At 40.7% G+C, this 20,738-nt stretch overlaps 1 protein-coding gene across 2 annotated transcripts in view; it reads right to left on the bottom strand.

The window, feature by feature from the left end:
* The window catches only part of PRKAR2B (protein kinase cAMP-dependent type II regulatory subunit beta), an 83,404-nt gene that overhangs the window by 9,947 nt on the left and 52,719 nt on the right, over positions 1 to 20,738 (bottom strand). For both annotated transcript variants that reach the window (XM_042816143.1, XM_042816144.1), the window contains exons 3-4: positions 9,363 to 9,415; positions 8,165 to 8,248 (exon numbers count right to left, since the gene is read on the bottom strand). In XM_042816143.1, the coding sequence (XP_042672077.1) occupies positions 8,165 to 8,248; positions 9,363 to 9,415 (137 nt within the window). The remainder of the gene's footprint in view (positions 1 to 8,164; positions 8,249 to 9,362; positions 9,416 to 20,738) is intronic.

Below are 20,738 nucleotides of genomic sequence, written 5' to 3'. Positions count from 1 at the left end.
ATAGAGAAACTGAACTATTGAACATGGATGTCATGAAATCCATGACTTTTGCTAGAGTTTCTTAACACAGCTTTTTCAAGAGTAACAGTTACCAGCTCTTTATTCTTAAGAACAATTTTCTCTACAAATAAGAATTGCCAAAACTGAAGTTCAAATTATTTGAAATTTGATTATATATATAACATTTATTTACATATTCTGATTAATAGCAGCAATGGATTTTTTTTTTTTCTTACATTCTTAATGGTGAAGCATGCAAATATCAAAAAAGGAATCTTTTAGAAAATCATGGTAATCTTGGGCTGCTGCCATCAAAGCAACTTAGATTTTATTGGACAGCAAAAAATCCTTTAATTTCTTTAAGTATGAAGAGGCTGAGTAAGAAATCAGATTTTCTGAAAGACACATTCACAATATAAACTATATTCATGTAGCAAGATTTTCTTTATAAAGATTTTTTTTCTTTTTTTTTTTTCTTTTTTGGAGTGTAGTTATGCATTCCTGACAAAATGTCTAACAACTGGACTTTATGACAGAGTGTGATTTCACAAAATCAGTTACTAGATAAGTGAAATTAACAAACTACAGTTACTGTCTGAAGCAACTTTGATTTCAGGTGTGGATTTAGAATCACAGAATATCCCAAGCTGTAAGGGAACCACATGGATCACCAATTCCAACTCCTGGCTCCACACAGGACCACCCAAAATTCAAACCACCCAAAAATTCAGTAAAGTGTTGTCCAAATGTATTTTGATCTGTCAGCTTGGTGCTATGACCACTGTCCTGGGGAGCCTGTTCCAGTGCCTGACCACTGGCGAAGGGTGAAGAACCTTTACCTAACACCCAGCCAAAGCCTCCCCTCATGCAGCTCCATACTGTTCCTTTAGGTCTTTTATCACTGGGAAACAGGAAAACGAAGGATCATTGGTTCGCTCACCAGCATCAGCCAGCATGATACATCCTTTCCTACAATGTAAAGTGGAGATAGTGCAGTTTTCTCTCTTATTCAGACCAAGACTGCCCCTATCCTGGTTTAGTACCAGCTTAAATGAGGAAGTTCTTCTGCATGTTTAGACTAATCAGAATCAAAGCCAACTATGAAGCACAACTCACCAGGACCATGGGATGTGCTCAGGCACTGGTATGGTACTGTCCAGGCTATTCTGCTCTTGGCAAAACTGTCAGCCCAGCTGGAACAGTCTGGGCTTTTGCTAACCATTGTTCCTCCTGATAAGCCCTGGTCATGGTTTGAAGGAGCAGACAAGCCAGGACTTCTTTCCAGAAAAGACTCTAGACAAAACCACCCTGCTTACTTGCCTGGTTTCGTGGGGTTAGCAGGAGACTGAGGTGTAAGAGTTCAGCCGTACATCCATGTATAGTGATAATACACTGCTTGGCTTAAGGATCACTGAACATCCCCAGATCTATTGTTACTGATTATAGAACTGAAGAAAGGTGACAAGAATGTAAAAATTTAAGAGTAAAATAGCCTAAAACAGCCTACTGTAATCAGTCAAACTCTGCCTGTTGGCATCCTTTCTAATTTCCTGACAAACAAAATCTGTCTTTCTAGTCAATCAAATGACATTTTCCCTGTAATTAAAGTGTTCAAAATACTAAACATTTAATGTGAAAAGTGTGTTCTGTGACTAAGTAGTGAAAAACAGTGAGCAGGTATTCTTAGTTCTTTCATCCCAAAACATGTAAATTAACTCCACAACCTCTCTGAGCAACCTGGTTCAGCATTTGTCCATCCTCATGGGTAAAAAGGCCTTCACTTATGCTTAAACAGATATTATTTACTTACGTATTATTTCAGCATCTCACAATGTCTCCTGCCTGATGCACGTCCTTCTATGTCTCCTTCACCTGGCAGCTCAGCACTGAGCACAGCACATTTTCCCCAGGTGATGCCCCTCAGCCTTCAGGAGAGACATCAGACACTCTCAGGAGCCTGAGACCCGGACGGCTGTATCCTACCTCTGGATCTGGCTTGAAACCTCTTACGTCACACAGCTGGCTGGTCCAGATGATGCTGTGGAACACTCACTGGGCCTCATCATCACTGTTACTACACTAACTTTAGTATTTCCATAGCCTCTCATGCACTTTTTTTTCAGGCCCCTTCAAGCTTCCGTCTGCACAAAGCACCTCAGCTATAACATCTCCGCTACTTTGTCCTCTTTGCTGTGCTCCAGAGAGCCCTCTGTCCTCAGTGGAAATTAGACAGGAGCTCCTCAGCAACACTTTAGTAGAAGCCAGATGCTCTCTTCATGTGTGCACATACTCTAAACAGTACCCTTACGACAAAAAGTAGTTGCCCTCCTCTTCCACTTTATCCCATGGTGGCCACATGAAACTCTAGCATAGAAGCAGAACTTTAATGTCAAAAACACCTCTGATAGTTATCAAGCTGCGAGTGCACAGCAGAGCACCTAAACAGAGGTTTTAGGAATCTCTCAGATTAAGAATTATTTTACTGCGTGAAATTTAGATACCAAGTACCTTAATGAATCTAGGCTTATCATGATATCCATGTAAAAAAAAAGCGTGCAAGCCTGATGTATTATCATTTCATATCCTAATGTGCATACTAAAATCATTTACAAGTTGAAGTTCTCCATGAAAACGTGTGCTTGTGTCCATAAGGGTACTTTCAGCTGTCTGTAGGCCTCATCAACTTCTTCCTCCTGATTAGTCAGCCTGTAATAAACACCCACAACTGTGTCAATCATGTTTACCTTCCCCTCAGCGCTCACAAATACGCTCTTCACAATTCACCCCTAAGCAGAGCTCAGTACAGTTCAGTCCTATCTCTAACATAAGGAACAACTTCACCAAGTCAACCTCACTGGTCTGTCTTTCTTAAGAAGTACATACCCATCCATGACAGCATTCCAGTCGTGCGAGCTGTCTCAACCATGTCTCCATGACTGCAATGAGATCACAGCCCTGAGAGCACACACAGATCTCTAATTCTTCATCTTTGTTCCCCCATGCACACAGCACTGATTCAGGCACATCGGAGAAGATGCAGGTTTCCCTGGGAGAATGCAAGAGGATCCCTCATAGATATACACACCCTTGAGGTGGCTGGTCTTGTGGTTCCTGTCATGGGAGGCAGCTGAGGCAAATTTGTTGCTCTTCTGGTTGGCCTGGTTCATTCCTAACACGGTTGCAATGGCATGAGCATTGCCACTTAGGACCCCACCCCCAGTATCAATTAATTAATGCTCAGCAAAGTACTATGAAGCAGACACAGTACTAGAACAGTGGGGAAAAAAACAAGACAAAAAAAGTCAGCCAAGTATAGGAAGGAAAATCACAGGAAGACAAAAAATTACAAATCAGTAAGTCAGGATCTTGAAGATCGCAGAATTCATGTCTCCAGCACCCAGTGTTTGCTCTTCAGAGCGGAAACCATGTACATATACTCCCATGGAACTGTGATCTTAATGCTTCCAGTGCTATCGATCCAACTCAAAATGTTTAGCTCCCTTGTGTGATATCCACTTGTAAACTCATCAAAAAGTCCTTATTTCTTCACTATCAAATAATCTAATTAATATTTAGATGTATGATCAATATTTTTGAGTATTAATCAGTATTTTCCTCAAAAATTCTTCTGCACAGTTATATATTGTTAATGTTCTGTCTCTGACATACCACACATATGCCCATCAAGCCAGGCTCTGTAACAGAAATAATACTGGACTGCAAGCACATTGTAAGTTTTTAAGATGAAGATACCTTCCTTTGGGCAGTTCTTCTGTGAAATGTTCATTAACTGAATACAGGCCAGGTGAAGAGTATCCCCATTTACCAGATATGATGTCAATATGAATTTTGTCTTAGAGAAGAAAGGAGAATTGAGGGCAATTCTATGTTTGGGAATCCATTAGTTTGTGAAGAGTTTTATGCAATCTTGGAAAGCAGAATATTAACATGTTCATACATTCTGGGCTCTCTCATTCATATATTCAAATATGTATTTGCATTAATTGTTCTACCATCTGTAGTCCCAATTTTTCAAAACAAAAAAAAAAAATTAAGAAAGCAAAAGCATTATGAGAACCTTCTGTTGGTAGCTCACTTCAATTAAGGCTTTCGCCATGAGCAGAAGAGTCCACTATTCATAAAACTTGGCTGCCTTATGCTTTCTTTCATCTTCCGTTGAATTAATCAATTATAATTGATTAATCAATATTTGTACTCTTTTATAATAATTCCCCAGGTGAATGAGTGGCAATATGCCTGGACACTGCTCTTGTACATTTGCAGAGAATATGTATAATTTATTACCTTTTAGAAAAAGGTCAAATCTTATTTGAAATATTCACTACAGGCATTAGCAGGACAATGATCTCCAAAATAAAATTTCCCTGAAACAGAACAGATCTAAAACTGTTTATGGATTTTTGCTAAAGAAAGGACTTGAACTTTAAGTGCTAGGGTGCAGCACAACTTTGATGGCACCAGTCCCTTTAGCCTCCTAGTTACTTTGACAATAAGTTGGTTCATCACTTGTTTTTTTGTGTGTTCTTTTTTTTTTTTTAACTGCTACTCTATGGGCCATATCTAGCCCGTAGCAGACAAACCACATAACTTGCTATTAATCTGCCTCAGCAAAATTTCCTCTTAAAAGACAAAACTAAAAGTGTAACTGCTAGAAGTGTCATCTAGACAGCTCCTGCTGCTGCTGCTCTTCCTCTCAGTGATAGAACAGCTGTTGGGTAGCATGCACAAAAACAAAACTTAGTAATAGCAACTTGGGATTCATCCTTAGTAACAGCTCAAGGCATCTGGTCATCTTGTTTATTCCTTGTTGGCTTAGACAAAATGAGAAGGAAGGAAAAGAGGGCATGATTCAAGGAGGATGAAAAGAGCACTTTGATAGAAAGAAGCATTCAGCTTCTGATTCCACTGCCAGTAACCTCCAGTATCTGTAGAAAGAAGGAGAGGGTGTGGGAATATGCCTTGGGCACACACTTTAGTTTGTTCATCAACACAGTTCTGCATTCACCTGCATAGTTCTGGACTTTCTCTTGATTCTTTCCTGATCCAGCCCTCTAACAAGAAGCTGAAGAGCTCTGCAAAACCTCTTCCTCATTTTGTTGCACACACATTTCATTCCATATTTCTCTTCCAGTAACTTTTCCAGTACTGTTACACACTAGCTAAAACTGACAGTGAGCGACCCCAAAACAGATGGGAAGTGAGCAACTACCAGAAAGGAGAAAAAAAGTTAGTATTTTAACATTTTAAAATGTTTTTTAAAGTGTTTATTATTTAATGGAATTAACTCAGGAGTATATTGTTGAACTGACATTAATTGATCAGTCACATCCTTAGCAACCCACGAAGTTAAACAAAGATCTGAAATAAATCAAGCAACATCACAGGGAATTTTACAGGAGTTGGATTTTAAAGTAGAAAGTGCTACTTAGTGAATAGTATTGGAGCCTAATGTACCTTTATACTAGGCTGCTTTTTCATTAGAGCCTTTATACAAAATATCAATATTTATAAATACTTCTGCATAGGCTTACCTATCTAATATTTAAAAACCACTACCAGATAAATGCTGGCTCACAACAGTGGTATGTGTTTGGAATGTCCTGAATTGTCTCAAAGCCTGATGGTTACCTTTTTCTCCTCTCTGTCATTTTGTCTCACATTCAAGTGGCTGTTTTCTACTTTTAGTGAAGCCTCTTGCCTTTTCAAATAGGCTCTTTAATTAAAATGCTGAGCAGTACTGTAAGTCGCCTCCTAACTACTGCAGTTTCTCCTTTTGCTTTTATGATACCCTTATCTTATCCTTTCATTCACATTAAAATACAGTGTGTTATGGTAGGATAAAGTTAGCAAAATGTGAACTGCATTTAGCATCATCACTGAATGCCATTCTGATCGTGCTTGAGGACATGCTGCTACACTGCATTTCAGAGTGGTATGCTATCTAAGAATGTATTTGACACCTTGCCAAAGGGCCATCGGGGAAAAGCCATTAAGCACTTTACATTCTCTTTCCCATTCTACTCACTGACCTCTGCAACAACGTTTTTCATACACAGAACTACAACAGGAAGAAGCTGAAGTGCAATGCAAGAAAGAAACAGTGGGAGTAGAAGACACACCATCTACACACAGCTTGATTCTTGTTCCAGAAACTGTAGCTTTTGCAGCTAAGATTAACCAGGGGGGTTTTTTACTAGTATGCCAGGGAGTAATTTCATCAGCTGGCATCACATGAACTTACGTTGTCAGGGGGAGAGGCAGAGGTGAGGAAGAATCCGGATAAGAAAATTTAAACTGTTGCAACTACGGTCACAGAGCTCTTAAGTCACTGTCCAGGAGCAGAGCAAGCAGGAGGAGTGGGGGAATTTCCATGGGACTACAGATCTGGGCCCTGGTGGCAAGCCAGACTGAGGAAGGCCGTGTTTTACTACCCTTGCAATCTTCAGAGCTCAGTAGCTTTCCAATGTTCTTTATGAATACAGTTATAATATAAGCATCTTTACAAAAAATACTTTTTGCTTTTGCTTTCTAGAACACTGTAAAGGATTTAATCTACAAGAAAGCATTCATAATCCACAGGACATAATCCTAAACAAAGGCAGGTGAACAAGAAAAGACTTGGGAGATCCCAGGAACAGACTTGAAGGCAGAGCCTCACAAGGGAGGCGTTGTGCCAAATATGTGGAAGTGACTGTGGGAAATCCTAACAGTCACGAGTAACTGATTCAGAAGCAAAAAGAAAACACATCACAGCAATGCAGTTGTTAGAATACTTCCACCAACAGGGGTGTTGATCCCTCAGAACTCTTCACAAAATCATATAAAGTGCCCCAGCTGGAGTAGTTCAATGCTGTGTAATACACAGTATTACAAAAGGACACAGCATTAAGGAACATATAAATAAAGCAATTCCACATCCAGTGCAGATGCCATCAAACCTCTCTGAGTCCCCGAAGTCACACAAAAAAGTAATTAAGTAGTGTAAGGGACAAATGTTTGGGTGACTTTAACACAAACCAGAACAGTGGAACAAGTTCCAATTAAACATACAGCACAAGGGAGCTAAGAGATCCTGTGTCAGTTCCCCAGCATCCCAAGAATGCGCACATATGATTTCCCTATGTTGAGACTCTGCACCCTCCTCCAGCTCTGCCTCCAAGGTTTTGCAAATCCCTGGAAGGTTCTGTGGCTCGCTGCTCCCCAGGGCCTCTGTGGAAGGGGTGCCCTGGGTCAGAGCACCACTTTTGTGCTGACAAAAGCAGGAGCTGGAAACTCGCAGCATGAATCAAACTGCATTTTCTGTAATAGCACTTGACTTCCCAATAGAGTTGCAGGCTGGTCTTTCCATTAGCTCTCTCTCTCTCTCTTTTGAATTAAACTTAAAACTTTTTGTTCTCATGCTTAAAGCTCTTCATAATTACTCCTCCCTCCTCCTGAAAGATCTTCCCAAGAAAGCATTTGCTGTGCTGTGAGTCACCCCAACCTCAGCATGCACCTTCTGATTGATGCACACAACTTTGCCTTGAACAACCCCGTGCACTTTTGTAGGATTATCACCTCTGTCTGATCCAGATCACTCATTCACTGCATTTCAGTTTTCCAAAAAGCCCATAATTGGTTTTATGGACAACAGAAGGAAATAATCTGCAAAGAATATCTGTAGTGTTTTACGTTATCTATACTAAGTAAAATAATGATGTAAATGTCTTGCTATTGCCCTTCCCTCTCCTTTTGCTTCTCAAATTGCTTGTTCAGTTACAGCTATAGTTAGAATGTAGGCTCTGGGGGTAAGTTTAGGTTTTCATGAGGTACTCAGCAGGCTTCTGGAAGATAAAAAGTAACCAGTATAAGCAATTCAAAGGTTCCAAGTAACAGATGACCCTCCATAAATGATGTGAATAAATAAATAAATAAATAAATAACAGCACAAGCACATCACTACATTCATATTAATGTACTCCAAGAAATATATTTTATAAGTGACAACAGTTACAAAAAATGGCACTTCTGGAGTTTATGGAATGGTCAAGAAAGCATACATAAGGGCTTATGAAGTCCAATCTGCAAGCTTCAATTCAAAATTTCAAGAGAATTAATTCTCATCAACACTTCTAAATTGTGTTGATTGTAAAGATGCTCTTACCGGATCTAGGTTCTTAAAAAGAAGAATGTCCTTGCAAGCCTCCTGCAGCCTGTTTCTTTGATCATCTGTTTTAGGGTGAATAATCTGAGAGATAAAACAGAAAAACCTTTAAAGTGATTATCATACAGCAGCAAATAGTTGAAGGGCTGAGTTAATTCACCTAAGTATTTTATACAGTGTTTTTTCATGCTTCATAACATTTTCCCTTCAAAACCTTCAGGATTTGAATAAATAGAAACAGCACTGTATCACCACAGCACGAGCAAATGATGCCTGTCTGTATTTAAGCTGACAAGACCTTCAGCTTTTGTAGAATCCAGTACATTTTCACAAGCCATTCTGGATACCTTTATTTTAGTAGTTTCTGTTTAAACATTACTCTGCTGCTCCCTAAGCACACATATTCTGTAAAGAAACTCCACTGATACATTTATCTATTTGCCACAACTACTTCCTAAAGAATATTTTGCAAAATAATCTCTGTGGTAAGTTTATACAAGTAGTTTAATGAATAAACAACAGACTTCACATCATTTGAGAGAGACAGAAATTCAGTAAATTACCAGTGTTTGGTTAATATGACTATCAGTCATTGGTTTAACTTATATTTTTATTATAAACTTTTTCAATGCTTTAATTAGACAGAAATTAGGTTCAGTACAAAAATATAAGCCAGTCTTTAAAAGTCACACATGCTATTTTATATTAAAAACTGAGTAAGTGCCTTTAAAGGTGACCTAAGTAACAGAAATAAATCTATTTCATTAGCTATTGCATTCTACATATGAAAATCTCAGTGATTTTACAGTTCAACTTTTTTATGCCTTACCTAAATACTAGAATACTGATTAAAATACTGCAAGATTATAAGGAGGCTAAGTAAGTACTTTTAAGAGCAGAAATTATCTCAGCAAATGTAACTGCACACAAATGTTTCCATAACAGACCGTGGATCATGGGTACAGTCATTTAGAATGATATTTAACTGTGTCCTACACAGGTAACTATTACAGAGAATTTTTAAGTGTTCCTCTAACATGAAAAGCTCACGAATTATTAAAGAACATTACAATAATTATGGTTCTGAAAAGGAATGGTAATGCTAGTTACATAATGTATATTATCAGTCCTAAATTTTCTTTCTGAATGTAATACCTCAGAACTGAAAAAAAAAAAATATCAATAAAGCATTAAATACCCTGGTTTCTGCATCATCCTCTTCTTCATCGGGATTGTAAGCTTCTGCACATACTGAAATAAAAAAAAAAAGTATAGTCTTAATTGAAAGTAAAATATTGTTTCACAAGAATTACATTCACAAACACTGCATGCCATACGCAGCAACGTGACACACTCCACAGAGAATCACAGGAGATACTGCTGGTAAGAGTCCACGGCAGGTCATCACTAAGCTGCTGGTCAAAAAGGGTACTTTTACATTAGTTTTGGTCATGTTTTTTGTGCTTTGAAAGATCTCCGAGATACTCCACAGCTGGATACAGAGACCAGATCTTTCCCACTGCCTGTGTAAATACAAGGTTTTTTGATACAGTTGAAAATTTCTCCCTCTCTTACACAATACTGAGTTGTGACGGTTTTGGCTGGGATGAGTAAATTTTCTTTGCGGAGGTTTGTATGCTTTGTTTGGATTTGAGATGAAAACAGTGGTGATAACACCCCAATGTTTCAGTTGCTGTTGAGCAGAGCCGCCCAAGGATGCTTCAGCTTCCTGTGCTGCCCTGCCAGCAAGGAGCCAGGGTGGCACAGCGGGCTGGGAGAGGACAGCACGAGGACAGCTGGTCCAAACTGACCAAAGAAATGCCCCACAGCTTACGGTGCCATGCTCAGCAATGAAAGCAGGGGTGAAGAAGGAGGAATGGGGATGTCTGGAGTGATGGTGTATGTTTTCCCTAAAAGCTATCACACGTGATGAGCTCTGCTCTCCTGAAAGTGGCTGAATGTCTGCCTGCTGATGGGAAGCAACAAATTAATTTCTTATTCTGATTTACTTGTGTGTGCAGCTTTTGCTTTACCTACAGTTTGGTAGGTTCTCACCATTTTGCCTACCTGATTCTCTCCTCATCCCACGTGGGGAGAGGAGCGAGCAGCTGCACGGTGCTGAGCTGCTGATCAGCACATCAGATGAAATACTGCACTGACATTTTACAGGCTATATGTATTTTCATCCACCCACACCTTTTTCATAGCAACTTGATTACGTCTACTCATGTAATTTTCATGACTTGCATATGATTTTCCAAAATCACTGCTTCACCAGCTGTCTTGTATATGGCTATTCTGCCTAAGAGTAGTACCACGCATTTATTAAGTACCACCATATTCCCCAAACCATGCAATGTGCTAAGCTCGTTGTGAATTCTAATCTCCAGCTTTATTCCAATCCATTCTCAACTTTGTGACAACAGTAAATCTATTAAACATACTCATACATAACCTAGATTATCACTGAAAAAACAGAACAGTATTTAAAACAAATGCTGATGGAACAGTTATCCGAGCCTGAAACAGCAGTAGCTGCTTGGTATTGCCCTTCTCCACGCGGTTTTGTGGTCATCCCATGCAATTTATATTAACACACAGCACGTTATTCCCTACCTTGTTTATAGGAGGGTCTTGCAAGACACTATTTAAGTTTCTTAAACTGAAAATGTAGGAATCTGCTGCTTTCTTTTATTCAAAAGTTCTGCTCTCCTGTTATAGGACATTAAGTAGTTCCAACAAATCCGTGCCCGTTGCTGTTTATCCCCTTTTCTCCAGATACTCCCAAAAGGTTTATTTGTCCATCATTTCTTTGAGAACAAGAATGACCCATGGACCTCTGACAGCTCTCTTCCTTTAGGCAGAGAAGCCACTACTCCCTTTTAATGATCAAATTCTCTTTCTTTCATTTATCTTCTTCAGCTTCCCCATGTGGATTGCTAACAGGGCTGAGATTGACTTTTCCAGCTTCTTTCATTTCCAAGTACAGCACTGCTCAAGCACAGCTAGCCTGCAAACACCTAACTTATTAAATACTCTGTAATTCATCCTTTTTCTTTTCTAGGCTGAGTTTTCCATACACTCTTAATGCCACTAGTAAAGATTGACGTAATGTGTTAAGTAGAACAACCCTTTCCTAGAATATCCTCTTAGCAGTAAAGTACTTCTAGAAAAACTTCTGTTATTCCTAATGTTTGTTCTTGTAACTGAATCACTTTTTTTTTTTTTTTTTTTGCCTTGGTTTCTTTGATCTTTGTCTCTGTATCTTTTGCCATTCTTTTATACTCATTTTTAACAACTCAATTTGGTTTTAATTTTCTACACAGTTCCTTCCTGTGCTTGATATAAATAATGAAGTTGTAATTTAGACATACTTATTTTACTTTTCTTTTATCCTCCTTCTGTGCTGTCACAATTTGCATTTGTTCCCTTTATAGAGTTTCTCTGAGGAACAACCAATTCCCCTTATCTTTTCTCCAGATTCCTTCTCTGCAAGTGATGCCTACTGTCCCCTTTTACCCCTTTTGACCCTGCTGCTCCAATCCTTTCTGCCTACCTCTTACTGTTCCTAAAATGGGAGCTCTGCTATCTTACAGCAATTCTCACTCACATTAGCTTTTCTCTATTCTAGAACATTTTCTCCCTTCCAGTTGGTATCAAACAGAATAGTTCTCCTTCAATGGCTTTTCTGTGTCTCAAAGTTTCATCCAAAGTGCACCGCACTTCCTCTCCCGTTTTCTCTCCACACCTGTTCTGCTAGTTTTGTTGCACTGCTCCACATGGATTAAGGTTTCAGATCCTCTTGATTACTCCCCGTATTTCCCATATTATTCTACAAACACATTCTAAAGTAGGCACCAGATAGACCCAGTGGATTTCCCATTCCCCCATCCAATTAAGATGACTTCACTGTACTACTGCACATTTATGCAGAGTCCCAAAGGAAGCCTTGACTCTCACTACCTCCCTGTATTAGGCACTTGGCAAATCTTAAAACATCAGCTTTCTAAAACTTGGCAGCTTCAAAAACAAATGTGATCAAAATCCCTCAACTCCCTCTGGAACTGACCAAAAGATTTCCACCAACTTTACTAGGAACTGAATTTGGCTCCAAAGAACTACAAATGCCCACAAAAGGAAGTTTGAGATATCTTGAACAAGTACAATACTTTACCTCTAAATATACAAAATGTCCCTACCAACATTTTTATGGAAATACGGTATTTATGTGTTGTCTGAAATAAACTTTAGGGATTTTAATTTAAATAGCAACAATAATAACATGCAAAGTAAGCATCATAACCCATCACAATGTAAAGCATTACTTTGTTTCAACTGGTATCAGCCTCTGCGCTGTAAGGCGAGCACGTGTACATGGGATTCAACAAATGCATGTGGCAGTGTGCTGCTGGGTGAATAAACAGCCTCAACCTGAGCAAAAGTGACAACCAGTCCTTATCTCCAATGAAACCTTTGCACAAAAAAATTAAGCAAAGCGGGAATTTAGTTTACAAGGATTTACGCTGTTACAACAGAATCAACAGGTCTTGGGGAGCATGGCTGAAGATGTAACAGTCCTCCAGATCACACAAAAGGAACTGCGTTTAGCTTCACCGCTGGCCATCTTATCAGTCCCTTTCACATTGCCGCAAGCAGGATCAGCACAGAAAGAGAGAATGCACCTGCAGTTTTCTGTGTCATCTGGTGTCTCTGCTCTGAATTCACTTGTCTCTACTTGAGAAACTCAGTCGCGCAATTATCAGCAGGTACCTTAATTAAATATTTCTGCTTTATCACTGAATATGTGCAATATATATCTCTAACAGCTGTAGTTTCTCCTGCTTAGTGCCCATCTTCCCCAGTTTCAAAATGACTTATTCTCATCATCTGTCATGAGAAACTTCCCTTCTGGCTGTAGATCTCTGCTTATTTGACATTGGTTTGTCTTTTTGCCACGATTACAGATGCACTTTTCATTTGGGTCACAACTTACAGATCATATAAATGCTGTGGGTCTGCAGCTTCAAATGCAGAATTTCCTCTTCTCCATTCTTATTTCAGTAGCCTGTCTTAAAAGCGTTGTAGTCCAGTAATATTAATTTCTGAATGTCATCACTAGATGTCTCATGGAAAAACTTGATACATTTTATTTCTGTTCCTGAAATACGGTTTTTGACATTAGGTCCAATGAACTTCATGACATGAGCAATGGGGTTTGGGCCATTAAAATCACAATGACATAAAACACCCAGAACTAAAGAAGATGCTTATACTGTAGGCATCCACATCTGCAGAAGTTATCTGGGTTCCAATTACAGCCAATGGAGAGAAGCCAAAACTTTTACAAAGCTATTAATCTGACCTGTGTTACATGTCCAGAGTAAGACAAGAGAAATTACAACTCTGACTAATAGGCTGAGGTGAACTCTATCCCTCTTAAGATGAATCCTGTTATTTACTGCAAGCTACTAGACTTACTTCTGCACTTCTCCATTTAGTTCGTATTCTTTAGAAAACAAATCCGTCATCTGATGGTTGCTCATGCAACAGTAAGTCTTTACTCAGAGAATCGTATAATCACAGAATGGTTTGGGTTGGAAGGGACCTTAAAGCCCACCAGCCCCAACCCCTGCTGTGGGCTGGCTGCCCCCCAGCAGCTCAGGCTGCCCAGGGCCCCATCCAACCTGGCCCTGATTGCCTGCAGGGATGGGGCACCCACAGCTCTATGGGCAGCTGTGCCAGGGCCTCACTGCCCTCTGAGTAAAGCATTTCCTCCTAACATCTAATCCAATTCTTTTATCTTCTAGTTTAAAACCATTCCCCCTTGTCCTATCACTATCAGACAAAGGCACTCATACAAAAGTCACTCTCGATCTTGTTTATAAGCTCCCTTTAAGTACTCGAAGGCTGCAATGAGGTCTCCCCAGAGCCTTTTCTTTTTGTGTATTCCAGGGAGACAGCCTTTGGCCTCCAGCTCTTCTGACTAAGGCCTGACTGGCATCGCAGACATAATTATTCTGAGCCACTCCACTGCTGGTGTTTGGAGCTTCTTTTTTCTACCTCTCCAGCTCATTCCACTCTCCCAAGAGTATACAGTATGCGCTGACTTTATCATGATCAAATGCCCTGCCACGTTTTGCTTCATGTCGCTGCTGAATTTAGTATTGTACACTGTTGCTCAAAAAGCAGTCCTAATACAGTGCTTACGGACCTATTTCATCCTGTGCATAAGTACAGCTTTAAAAACAGAGATACAAACACTGCAAATATTCCTCCATTGGCAGCTAAGCTCAACAAAGTGAAACTATTTTTATTCATTTTTTTCTGTAGAAAATTACATTTCACATATAAATCATCAAGATGGACACAAACACAAACAAGGCCAAATACATCAGCACAAAGTATATAAATCTATATTATCAGACAGCAGTGCATTATCAGAATACACACGCACTGAACACTGCACACAAATCTAGATGGATTGCTTTGCCAGGAAGAAGAGGCAATCTTTTGTAACTCAAGCAGCACCAGAAGTAAAGTCAGTTTAAATATGAACGAGTTCTAAAATGAGAATTAACATATAGTTAGCAATTGTAAGATCACAAAAAAAGAAAAAGTTACACGTGCTCTATTTATTCTCTTGATGTTTCAGGAAATAAGAAGCTATCAACAATGAAATGAAGGAAAGGTCATATGTATTATAGTCAAAACATGGCATAAAAAACAATGAATGAGTGGAGTCTTTCCAAAGCATAGGAACCCTTAGAAATAAAGCATGTTACAATAAGTCAGTAAATAAATAAATAGGACTATGAAAATATTTCTTATTCCCATTCAGGCTGAGTCAAGATCACAGTTTTGTCAGCATGATCACCAGGCTGCAGTGCAAAAACAGACCATCTCTTGCCTTTGTACAGGAAAGGCATCATTGCCCCACTTCCCACAAACACCCCAACTGTAATAGTAATGCCCCATCCCCTCATGCAGCAGGAATGTCACCTTACAGGTTTAGCCATGTGGAAGTTGCTAACTTATCTGCAGGGTGGGATTATTTTTTTTTTTCCCAGTTCATCAGGATGTTCTTCTCTTCATTTGCCAAACACAGAGCAGAAACACGGTGCAGAGCTTCCTTGCATGGCAGATGCTACTTCCATACTGGTTTGCAAATACTGCTGGAACTCTATCAAAGTTTCTGACACCATTTCCCACAGTAGTTCATTTTTTTTTACACGGTGAAAGGACTGCACAGTAAGTCCTATCTGGTTCCACACAGCACACAGTAAGGTAATGTCAGCTGGCTCAGATCAGCCATTCGTGCAGAGCCCTGAAACTATTTCAAGGAGCTACACTTTCCTTAAATGTAAACTAATCTGGAATGATCACTGGAGCTACTGTTGCCCATCTGATGGTTACTAAACTGCATCTTCATCTAGGCACAGTTAGGTGAATTAATATGCACAATGGCAGATACACTGTGATTCTGTGTTAATAGTACGTTATACAGACAGTACTTACATTACAAATGCTATCCAAACTGGAATAAAAGTATACATGCTCAGAAAGAAAAAAAAAAAACAAAAACTCTAGTAATGATAGAGACACAAATATTTTTGAGATTTCTTCACATGTAAAAACAAAAATTTGAATAAACTCTCTCCAAGTCTTCCAGATTTATGAGACAACTACTTTCAACTGGTCCTTTACTTAACACAAGTGGCTAAGTGCTCAGGACAGCAGCCTTAAAATGTAAAGCTGCATAAAATCCAGTCAGCTTGTCTCCTCTTCATTATTAGAAAGGTGACCTTCGGTTCATTAGGTGGGCACTCTTTTGGAGTACTGAGAGCACTGCTAAGAAAGTCTGTTTGAAAGTAGACTGCTCATGAAATACTGTTATCTGCTCTTCTTTTCAGTGTATGATTGAGATTTTCTGAGGACTGTATAACAGTCATAAATACAGACCAGATACCAGGCTTGTACTAATGGCAAAACCTTTTTGCTGGAAGGCCGTGCTCTGCCTGCACTACATGCTTGCAAGGAACCAAACACTTCAGAAGAACTGCTCATGTAATTAACTCTTCAGTGCCATTTTCTGTTGTCCATCTGCTACTACTATTATTTTAAATTAATCACACCTCAAGATATTTCCTCTAGCACTGCTAAATAACATGAAGTGCCTAATAATATATAGCATCTTGAATGAGATCCATGCCAACTGTAAGTCAGATCCTCCCAAGGACTCTCCATTCAGAAGTCCATGTGAAGTCTATTCATGTTACACCCATCCTCACACCAAAGTAAGGATTTTATCAAGATTGCATCATTTGAAAATACATGACAGTCCCCAGGAGACATTTTTAGATAACTTTATCCCAAATGAGCTATTCGTGTGTGAGTGCTTCTACACAGCAAGTTCCTTAATAACTAACATAGAATATAACAGCAAAAGTTGTTACGTGTTAGACTGCACTATCTTCCTATACATCACAGGGCAAAGCACTCTGCATTAAAGGCAGCAAGTGCTGCTCATTACTGGGGCACAGAGATACGTTCTTCCCTTCAATCATACTGTTGTGAATTGCTAATAGGCTCCTCCACTCAAACAGCAGGCTCGAACTTCACAAGTAGATGAAAATACTTCCCTGTTTGGAAGCAGCAACACCGAGAAAGGCTTTAGTCAGGATTCTTTAGCCAGGATTCTAGTCTTTTTCATGTCCCTGAGCCCTGCATCCCCAAACCTCTATGTGGGGACCAAGGAGGTAAATCTCTCTCCACTGTAAGGGTAGAGCAAGTTCGAGAGTGCCTCCTTAGACTGAATGAATACAAGTCTATGGGGCCGGATGGCGTGCATCCCAGGGTCCTGAAGGAGCTGGCTGAGGTGGTTGCCGAGCCGCTCTCCATCATATTTGAGAAGTCGTGGCTGTCAGGTGAGGTCCCGGATGACTGGAGGAAGGGTCACGTCACTCCCATATACAAGAAGGGGAGCAGGGAGGACCCGGGGAACTACAGGCCGGTGAGTCTCACCTCCGTGCCTGGGAAGATCATGGAACAGATCCTCCTGGACAACATGCTCGATCACATAAAGAATGAGCATGTGATCCGAGACAGCCAGCACGGCTTCACCAAATGAAGGTCATGCCTAACTAATCTTGTGGCCTTCTATGATGGAGTGACGGCATTGGTGGACGAAGGGAAGGCGACCGATGTCATTTACCTGGACCTGAGCAAGGCCTTTGACATGGTCCCCCACCACATCCTCATCTCCAAATTGGGGGGAAGTGGATTTGATGGGTGGACGACCCGATGGATAAGCAATTGGTTGAAAGGCCGCAGACAGAGGGTGGTGGTCAATGGCTCTGTGTCCAGGTGGAGGCCGGTAACAAGTGGTGTCCCCCAAGGGTCTGTCTTGGGACCGGTGCTCTTTAACATCTTTATTAATGACATCGATGAGGGAATTGAGTGCACCCTCAGCAAGTTTGCTGACGACACCAAGCTGAGTGGTGCGGTTGATATGGTGGAAGGAAGGGATGCCATTCAGAGGGACCTCGACAGGCTGGAGGGCTGGGCTCGGGTGAACCTAATGAGGTTCAACACAGCAAAGTGCAAGGTTTTGCATTTGGGCCGGAAGAACCCCAGGCACCCGTACAGGCTGGGAGGAGTGGTCCTTGAGAGCAGCTCGGCAGAGAAGGACCTGGGGGTCCTGATGGACGAGAGACTGAACATGAGCCAGCAGTGCGCTCTGGCAGCTCGAAAGGCAAATGGGATCCTGGGCTCCATCAGGAGAGGGGTGGTCAGCAGGGACAGGGAGGTGATTGTCCCTCTCTACTCGGCTCTTGTGAGGCCCCATCTGGAATACTGTGTCCAGGTGTGGAGCCCTCAGTACAAGAAAGACATAGAGATTTTGGAAAGGGTCCAGAGGAGGGCGACTAAGATGACCAGGGGGCTGGAGCACCTCCCCTATGAGGACAGGCTGAGGGAGTTGGGCTTGTTCAGCCTGGAGAAGAGAAGGCTGCGGGGTGACCTCATTGCAGCCTATCAATACCTGAAGGGAACCTACACCCACGAGGGGAGTAAACTCTTCAAAAGGGCTGACAACAGCAGGACTAGGGGAAATGGATCCAAGTTGAAGGAGGGAAGATTTAGGTTGGATGTTAGGGGGAAGTTCTATACAAGGAGAGTGGTTAGGCCCTGGAACGGGCTGCCCAGGGAGGTTGTGGATGCCCCGTCCTTGGACGTGTTCAAGGCCAGGTTGGACGGGGTCCTGGGCAACCTGATCTAAATGTGTATGTTTGGTGGCCCTGCTAGGCAGGGGGGTTGGAACTACATGATCTTTGAGGTCCCTTCCAACCCAGGTGATTCCGTGTGATTCTGTGATTTAGTAGATCCTCCATGAGGAATTGCATAGTCCCTAGTCCTTGTTACAGTCCTATTGCACTCATTTCTATAATTGAGTAATTCGACAAGATGAAGCTAAAGAAAACAGCCTTTTGGCTTATGATGAGGAAACAGCTTTGCATGGCTTTTCAGGAAGAGCTTTATTTTATCTATCTGGTTGGTGAAGAACAGCACAAACATACACTAGAGTCCAGAACACTGCAGGTAGTTATTAAACAATAAAAACATTACAAGACTAAGATGCATTTTCACTAGAAAAGTTTGTCAGAATTTACTATAGACTATAATACTTTCTGTGCAGGCTTCCTCAGCTACAGCTGGAGTAGCATGCTGTATTACAACATACCATACTCTGATGTTGACTTGTATAACCTTCTGTTCCCATTCTCGTATGCTTCCAAGCAGTTCACAATGCTACAGTGTGTTATTTGGGACATACTGAACTATGTATAAATATTTGACATGTTCTGAGCAGACACAGAACTCTCTGCATACTTTTCAACTTTATATTCACTAATACCAAAGGAAGAAAAAAAAAAAAAAAAAAAAAAGGAATTGCACCCAGCTCTTTTCCTTTGATTTAATACATCATAGACATCTACAGATTTTTCTCTTATTGAAAAGTCAGATGTACACACAATGTGAACCGTATCTCCCCCCTAGAAAACACATCCTTTACATAAAAAGTGCTGGAACAATTTTTAAGACTGACGCTGCAACTGTTGATCTCTGGAACCTACATTCTGAAAGCACACATGTTCACATTTTTTAAATAGCAACACGGTGGTGCCGTTTAAGGAACTATATACAAAGCAGTAAACCACAACAGCAGCTTATTTTTACCCTAAATGAGTTTCTGTACAGTCTGATAGGGTTTATTGCTTCTTCTGTGCAATAGGTCGAGTTTCATATACTAGAGCCCAAAATGACAGAATTGTTGCCATTGATTTTAATGAAGCATGGAAACCTCAGCAAGTAACTACTCTGATGAATTCCAGTGCATTTAAATGTATGTTAAAGTGAATAAATAGCATACTAACCACTTCTTGAAAAAAAATTCTAGTCATATTTTTCAAACTTGATGGCAAAATGACATACAGACACCTTAAAAAAGGATACAGAAATAGGCACTAAACTGAGTTTATTACTCATTTATGTCTCCACTCATGTCTTCCTCTCAATGCAGTAAAATATATGAAAAGGAGATGTTAGTTTTGGTAAACCAGTAGGTATATTTGGGACTTAGTTATTAAAAGTAATTATTTTTAATGATGGGTTAAGTAGGAGAGCAGTCTGCAGAAAACCACCACAGAATTTACAAATCTGGCAGAGTAAAACATGAAACTATTAAGAGGACAAAGGAAAAAAAAAACAAAAACAGAAAATACTAAAATTTTGAAGTAGTGAGAAGACAGTGAAGGTGAGATGTATGAATCAGTCGGCTGTAGGACAGGGTGGACAGACAGAGCTGTAAACAAAGCAAAACTGGGAACCGTTTGAAAAAAATAAAAAGGCTAAAATCATAGTAAATAAGGCAATTGTCATAGAATCATAGAATCACAAGGTTAGAAACAACCTGTAAGACCATCTGGTCCAATTGTCCCATCACCACTGCTACCACAAGCACTAAACCACATCTCGCAGCTCCTCATCCAGGCGCCTCTTGAACACTGCCAGGGACGGCGACTCCACCACCTCCCTGGGCAGCCATTCCAGTGCCTGACCACTCTCTGAGAGAAAGAGTTTTTCCTCATGTCCAACCTAAACTCCTCTGGTACAACTTGCGGCCATTACCCCGTGTCCTGCTCGTTGCCTGGGAGAAGAGGCCAAACCCCTCTTCACCACAACCTCCCTTCAGGAAGTTGTAGAGTGCAATGAGGTCTCCCCTGAGCCTCCTCTTCTCCAGACTGAACAATCCCAGCTCCCTCAGCCGCTCCTCATAAGACTTGTGCTCCAGACCCCTCACCAGTTTTGTTGCCCTTCTCTGGACACTCTCCAGGGCCTCAATGTCTTTCTTGTAGTGAGGAGCCCAAAACTGAACGCAGCACTCGAGGTGCGGCCTCACCAGTGCTGAGTAGAGGGGGATGATCACCTCCCTGCTCCTGCTGGCCACACGATTTCTAATGCAGGCCAGGATGCCGTTGGCCCTCTTGGCCACCTGGGCACACTGTCGGCTCATGTT

The sequence above is a fragment of the Centrocercus urophasianus genome, unplaced genomic scaffold, assembly GCF_019232065.1.
Source record: "Centrocercus urophasianus isolate 14NV4802_14NV808 unplaced genomic scaffold, USGS_Curo_1.0 seq_15, whole genome shotgun sequence".
NCBI lineage: Eukaryota > Metazoa > Chordata > Aves > Galliformes > Phasianidae > Centrocercus > Centrocercus urophasianus.
The sequence above is the reverse complement of the archived record's forward strand: the minus strand, read 5'-3'. Positions and strand labels throughout refer to the sequence as shown.